Raw genomic sequence first — 7,936 nt, forward strand, 5'->3', positions numbered from 1 at the left:
TATATGAGAAATGTCAAGATAGTGTTTTGCCGATTGTTCTTTATGGAATCAGCGATGAATTGTTATCGTACTCGGACTTAAGTGACCTGATTGACCTTCGATCGTGTCTGCATGATCTTCCTGTATTGTTTATTAAAACAAAGAATTCTAATGCAAAATTGAATGGTGCGCTACCAAAAAGTACTGTCACGGATCCTATTAATCAAGGGGCACGCTTAAACCAAAACCAGGTTTCAACACCACCACAAACAGAACCACCTCAACGTCAGACAAGTAAAGCTAGTAGGGTCTATTACCCCAAAGCAATTCGATCACCGATTTTCAAGCAGAAAGAAAGAAAAGCACAAACTAGCCCTCGTATTAACGCACCATCTCAAAATGGACTTGGTCTTTCGCAACAGCTTCACAACATAGGATTTCTGAGGACGACTTCCACCCTTCAGAGTCGACACCGGAATAATATCAATAATTCAACGAGTAAGTTACTTGACGACTTAAAGAATGTTGGTGGAATTATCATGTTTGTGAAGAACACGTTGCAGCTCTATGTCATTAAATCAACTACAGCAATGCAAAACATGCATATACAATCCATGAATATGTTCATAACGACGGCGTTTGACATGGCGCGAGAAATTCAGATCACACCGAAGAGGATAGATTATGCACGGCAACAAGAGGAGGAACTGTACAAAAAATTACTGGAAATTAACAGTCAGAAACAAGAAGAGATCAAACATTTGATATCGGAGACCATCGCAAACATGAAAGAAGACTTGCTATTGGAGGCAGAATGTTACCAGTTTGTAGGTATGTATGCATATAGTCATGATGTGCCTATATATGGTCATGATGTGATGTCATCATGACCATATTTAGGCATGTCACTTGTTTTTGTCAAATAAAATTTGATAATCTAAAAAAGGGCTTTGAAAAAGTCTATAAACTTCTTAAGTGTTTGATCACATGTACATCCTCCGATAATCAGAAGTGTTTCAACTGGGCAGGCCCTCTCAACAACTCACCGAAGCTTATCAAAGGCTGTACAGGTATGACACTATCGAACACTAAAAACTGTCATTATCCAGTCTGTTTGATATTGTTAATCGATTCTAAACATTCTGATTAGTAGCATGGTGCTTAAGAAACAAATAATAACATTAAAATTTGTCAGCGACAATATTTCTCATTCCAATTTCAAACTACTGTAAGTAATTTTTTTTGGGGGGGGGGGGTGGGGAGGTGTACAGCAAATGTACAAAAGTTAGTATGGAAGTTTACTAATAAATAACTTAATAAGCATGAATTATATACAGTTTGATAAAACTATGCTTTAATTCATGATCAAGGGCAAATCCAGAATGATATAAATAAACAATGCATGTTTGTAATCCTACACTACTCATACTATAGGCCTACTATGATCAGATAAAATGGTGCAAGCAAGCTTAACATTTCCGTCATATTATTTATGTTATATTTGTATCAACCAATCCAAGTACTATTTGTATCTTCCGAATATGATGCTTCAACATTTAAATTCCTTTTTCTATCTTTAATTTTAAAGGCTTCACTGTACATACAAGGACTAGTACTAGCTTATCCCATAATATGTCACCAAACCACTGCCCCATTTCTTGCAGGATTTAATGCAATTTCCTGTGCTTTACTAAAACTGACTCATACTCTGCATTTCTTTAAACTTGATAGTCACATTATTTTTAGAACAAAAACATATTTTTCTCTCGTCAGTTAACAAATACAAATTATAATACCATTATAGACCCTTATTTGGCTGGTAATCAAATCACTGTTAAGAATGTATATTAAGTGGATGTATATCTAGATAAAAGTTCGACGTGAACCCAGCTATAGAAAGTCCTGTAGATGTGTGGGTCAAATTCAAGATAAATTAACATTCTGTCTGAAAGCTTATTGAAAAATACACTGAAAATTATTTTCCTACCAAAAAAAATAACACATGATTGTTCATGTTTTTTTCATGGACCCAATACAGCTTCTGTACAATACGATAGGATAAAACTTTGTCACTTATTGTCTTTATTGTTAAATTGTCTATTGATCTAATAATTTGAATAAACCGGGTTAATGGTACTGTAGTACTTTGTATAATTCAAGTAAGGTAGTTTTTTTTTTTTTTTTTTTTAAATATAACAAAAAAAATTTCGCTTGCCAATTAACAAACCCCTTATTTTACCCCTCCTTTGAGACATGAATATTATTAAGGGGACAGTCCTATTAAATAAAACTTGCTTTATAATGCTATAAAAGCTTGGAATAAAACACCAGTTGATGTAGAAACATCACCTCTTTTTTAAAACAGCTCTTAGAAGTACATGTTCCGAGCAATGACCCAGTGTTTTTTGTTTTAAGTCAGATTTCTAACTTTTAAGTGATATTTAAAAATTTCAACTTTTTATTGTGTAAACATTTTCAATAAGTATACTTATTTTCAAGATGCCGTAATTCTGAACTTTTTATATCTTTTAACTCTTTTGATTTGTTTTACTGCTGGCATTAGAGTGATAAACAATGTTTTGACTTTTTATTGCTGCCATTTTTTCATCAGTTTTTATTCATTTTATGTTCTTTGAACTGTTTGTTTTTTTCTGTCATGATAAAATATGCAATTTTATTTCTGTGTTTGCAAGGACCCAATTGAAATACTGTAAGTTTTACTTTTGTGAGCTTTTCCTTGTAAGGAATTACTGTGGTGTCATGTTTTTGTGCAATTTTTTATATTGTGTGTTTTTTGTATTTTATGTTTATGTCATGTATTTTATGACTCTTGCGAATAAATTCATTTAATTAATCAATCTTGAGGACACTTTAGCTTGTGAGTCAATAATATACAGTAGATCACAGTTACAGCCAACTCATATTTAGGGGTCCCAAGTTGGAAATACTGTAATCCCTTCAAAGAGATCTGCAGTGTTCTCACGTTTTAGCAGTCAATTTTACCAGTAAAATTTACTGACCAACTAGTAAAAAATTGTAAGTTTAGTAGAATAAAAGAAAATGAAATTATTAGACCTAGGTAGCCTAGGCTGGCCTTCTTTCAAAAATGAACATCATTCCACTGTTCCAGTCCAGGCCTAGGCTATGATTATATGTATTGTTGTTTAATTTACCAGTAAAAAATTTTCAATTGAGAGAACATTGATCTGTAAATAATAAAAATCATGCAAATATTACAATTTGTGGGAGATGGATTATTTCCTGGGAAATTCTTTCTTGCTTGCTTGCGGGAGTCTGTCCTGATTTCTGGGAGACTCACAGATTCCAGGTGACTTGAGACTCCTACTTATTCAAAGGACACCCTTATGACAATTTTAATGGTTCAGAATATGGTGCCCCTTAATTCTAACTGTGTACTTGAGCAATAAATTTCATTTCATTTACAGTACTACTTTTAAGTAAGTTATTGGCTTTCAATAAATAAAACAATTGAGCTATACAATTTATTTCAATGGCTTACATTAATTGTAAAAGTTACTTGCTTTTAATTTAAGAGAAGACAATAATTTCTTACCAATTAATAGACACAAAAATAATGTCATTCATATTCTACTGTGCATTTACCCATGGAGCCAGGAGGAAATTAATATTGTACAAATGAATTTTCTAAGACATTGAAGGGATATTTGATAAAAAAAACAACTCAGGAACTGTTAATTAGATCTGTAGATTTTTTAATCTAAAAACAGGGGGAAAAGTGGCAATTACTACCGTCTGTAGTAAGTCTGGTTTCCTCCCAAAATCTCTATGCTGTGATTCAAACTGAAGGCTTGATGAGGGTGGGCTGTGTTAAATCTATTAATTTATAATTCTGTTTTAATAATAATAATAACTTTATTTAGTATAGCGCAAACAATATCCAATTAAAATGATCACAGGCACTCTACAGAATTTTAAAAATATATTTACAAAAAGTTAATATAATCGATGTGTAATATATTATAAGTTCAAATAGAAAATTGGAACATTAAAAAGTATCACAGTACAATTTAGCACATCAAAAACCTACATAACATACTAAAATTAGAAAATAGAATAAACATGACATCAGTGAAGGATTCAGGACATGGTAAAAGGAGAATTTATCTCCCCCCCCCCCCCTTCGGCAGCATCCGAAATATACAAACCAAGTGTGAAATCATTTAGAGAAGAGGTTAAAATGGCTGAAACTCCAAGAATTTCAGGGGGAATACCCAAAATCTTCCCCTTTCAACCACCTAGCTAACAAAATTTGATCTGTCACTTGTTTTGCAAGAGAGGCAGTCTTAAAATGTAACTTTATCATGCTATGAAATGGCCGACTGCTGAAACTCAGGCATTTATGATATTGCATTTCAATTGTCCACAGGTATTAAGATCCCGAAGAAAGGTGAGGCTTGCCAGCAGAAGGATATCAAACGTTGTCAGCAGCAGATTCAGGAGCTTGTCGTGAATAAGGTCAATACAGCCGTCGTTGAGAAGCTCATAGGCTCTGTCGATTATCTACGTGAAAGCTTTGTCGGAACTCTGACCAGATGCCTGGAGAATCTGGAGCAAGCAGACAGTGAAAGAGAATCCTCAGCAAGCATGGCTCTAAGACAAGTTAGTCCAGTGTTTTTTTTTTTAATGCTTTTTTTAAACAATTTCTAAAGATACTTCGGCCATACTGTATACAATATTGTAACTGCAATAATTACAGTGTGGACTGAGTTGTTTTTGTAGTGGAATTGTGTATAATAATTACACAAAAATGATATCTCCCAGGTTTTGAACCCAGAACTATGGAATATAGAAAGTACTGTACATTCATTTTAGTCACCAAACTATAGCTCAACTGTGAATGATGATAATAATAAAAAAACAAAACAAAATAAAAACCCAGTATTAAGAAAGAGGGGATGTGAATGTGCGAACTGAGTGGGAGTCTCTGGAAAGAGCCCCTGAGCACCTGGTACATTTAGGGTGCAAGGGTTGAATCTTCCTTAAAGCTCTAGCAATTTCATTAATTTGATTTGATTTTAAAAATATATTTACAAAAAGTTAATATAATCGATGTGTAATATATTAATTGGAACATTAAAAAGTATCACAGTACAATTCAGCACATCAAAAACCTACATAACATACTAAAATTAGAAAATAGAATAAACATGACTTCAGTGAAGGATTCAGGACATGGTAAAAGGAGAATTTATCCCTCCTCCCCAAGTATACAAACCAAGTGTGAAATCATTTAGATAAGAGATTAAAATGGCTGAATCTCCAAGAATTTCAGGGGGAATACCCAAAAAATATAAGGGGGGTACACCCCTTACTCCTCCTTGTACTGTAAATCCGCAACTGGTTGATAATAATCATTATTCATATAAATAAGTTTGCCTATACAGGTATGGAATCTCTGCATTTCAATGATGACAGTGGGAACTTGTCGAAACATGTACATAATATAGTGTAGGGCCTAGAAATGGCTAGACCAGTAAATATTCAGACACCGCCTGACATGATCGTTACCAAATGCAGTGTCGTATTGAATTTTATTAGCTGTCTATTGTCTTATCGATCATTTGGAAATACTATAATAATAACGATCAAATGTTCGAAATTTTGCATGGCAAAGTAATAATATATATTAATGCTTGCGGTATGCCACATAGATCTGAAATAATGATAAAGTAGTTGTTGAAAACTTCCTCTCGATTCTCTGAATAATATCTAGAGAGAAAAAAAAAACCACTCAATTATACTGAGCATAATGATAGTGATAATGATACTACTTTATAGTCAAAGTGATGATGCAATAATAATGATAATAACTTTTTGATATTATATCATGAATAAATTACAACTATACAGTATTAATAAGTGGTACATTATGACATTGACATATTTATCGTGTCATGAAGAATAATAATAAAAAAGTAAATGTTACTGTTAGTGATTATAATATATATTAAGAATAATATTCTGCAATGCATTTATGCAGTGTTTCTGTAGTACAGGAAGTCTCAAGTACTTGCTACTGTTAGTATGACCCCTCGTCATTGAAACGCTTGATATACAATGCACAACCGGAAATGTCATATTTAGATGCTAATTTAGGAGACATAATTATTACCTGCATTACTGCAGTGCAATTCTAACATTAGTCCAATGTGTTCTAAGTCAGTTGGGTGAATATATGCATGGACGGTGGGGAGTGGGAGGAAGAGGGAAAGAAATCGTGGGCTGCTTTATGCTGCTAACTAATGAGTAATTCAGGATCCAGAAAGCAGTAGCTGTGAATGGTTGCCATACACCATGTACTGTAGATAGTTCTTAAAAGAACTGTTGTTGTTTAAGAATGTCTCAACGTTTCGATTGAGTTGCTTCAATCATCTTCAAGAGAATAATACAGAAATTCAACAAAAGGGAATGTTTGGGTAGTGAGACTAGCTGCTAATTGGTGGAAAAATAAACAATAACTGAGACTATGTGTGAAACAGCTAATACAAAAGCCAGTATTCACAGTCTGTGCATGAGGGTGGGGTGTGAATACTGTAATAAAAAAATGTAATGATAATAAATTGACAGAGGCCTCGATATTGTTGATAGTGTGTGTCTGGAATGACTTCATTTAAAACCATAGATAATGTCTAATGTCATGTTTTGGTCATCTCAACCTTCTAAATAGAATCCCTATTGAGGAGCCGGACACCTTTGGGACCTAAAAAAGTGTCCCCTTAATTGGGGTGTCCCCTGAATAAGGATAGGCCGTAGTGTTAAAAGATAATACCATACTTTTTTTCGTTTTGTGGCCAAAGGAGGGTTCAGATACTATATTTGTTTTTTGAATGATACAGTATACAACAATAATAATAATAATAATAATAATAATAATAATAATAATAATAATAATAATAATAATAATAATAGAAACAAACCACACATCCAAATACTCCATATATACTGAATGACTTGAGCTAGTAGATCAGTTGAAACCTTCAAAAATAATTAGTTTGCTCCTAGGCCTAGGTGAAGTTCAAGTTCATTTGTAATTACTCACAGAGGCCCAGAGGGGTGGTTCTTCCTTGAGACATAAAAATAAATGTGAGGCTATTTATAATGGTAATATAAAATAGGCTATGATATGTGATATAAATTATAATGTAAATATTGAACAATAAACTGTCTTTAAAAAAAAGACCCCAAAATACAGTTAATAAAACAAATTGTATGCTTATACTGTATAATAATTATGATTTATCATAATTATTTATAAGCATACAATTTGTGGCAAAGACAAGCCAAACCAGTCACTTGTCGCAAATTGTGTTTCAGAGATAATGACCAAAACATTCTGGAATGTCAAAATGTTTGAAATCTATTTTATTGCACTAAACTAACCTTTAATATCTATGCATCATGCTATGCTGTTATTTTACCCATTTTCAATGTTTAAACAACAATTTTCTGATGGTTTCTGCCAGAGAAATGCCCGAAATCATAAACTTTGAAGGCTGATTTCCCAAATACAGTATTCTTTAAACAGCTGTATGTTTAAACTCCTGATTCTTTTACCATTTTATAGCTCTCATTTTACTGTTTAACATTGTATAACCATTCTAATGTTGTATTGCTTTTACCTATCTGTATGTTCATAAGGTATTTATTTGTATAGTTCTTTCTATATTTTTGAGCATGAAGGTGAAATGTCATGGAGAATACTATAAAATGTGAAGGGCTGAATTTCTGAAAGTGTTTTCCATTTCTATTGTTCTATTTGGACTTTTATATGATGTATAACCAGTATTTCTTCCTGCTCTATTTTGGATTATTTGTAATCATTAGACTCTAGGTTAACCTGCAGTTAACCCTGTCTCTTATACACATCTAGATGTGTATAAGAGACAGGTGGGGAGTGGGAGGAAGAGGGAAAGAA

The 7,936-nt window shown here is 33.0% G+C and overlaps 1 protein-coding gene across 1 annotated transcript in view; it reads left to right on the plus strand.

Moving 5' to 3' along the window:
• Window positions 1-11: 11 nt before the first annotated feature.
• Window positions 12-7,936, plus strand: part of LOC117111119 (dual serine/threonine and tyrosine protein kinase-like) — a gene marked incomplete at its 5' end in the record, with an annotated part of 17,066 nt that continues 9,141 nt past the window's right edge. The window contains 2 exons of the mRNA XM_033253993.1: window positions 12-810; window positions 4,388-4,620. Coding sequence (XP_033109884.1) covers window positions 12-810; window positions 4,388-4,620 — 1,032 coding nt within the window. The remainder of the gene's footprint in view (window positions 811-4,387; window positions 4,621-7,936) is intronic.

The sequence above is a fragment of the Anneissia japonica genome, unplaced genomic scaffold (assembly GCF_011630105.1).
Source record: "Anneissia japonica isolate Jap-2015-1 unplaced genomic scaffold, ASM1163010v1 scaffold285023_len34679_cov108, whole genome shotgun sequence".
Lineage (NCBI taxonomy): Eukaryota > Metazoa > Echinodermata > Crinoidea > Comatulida > Comatulidae > Anneissia > Anneissia japonica.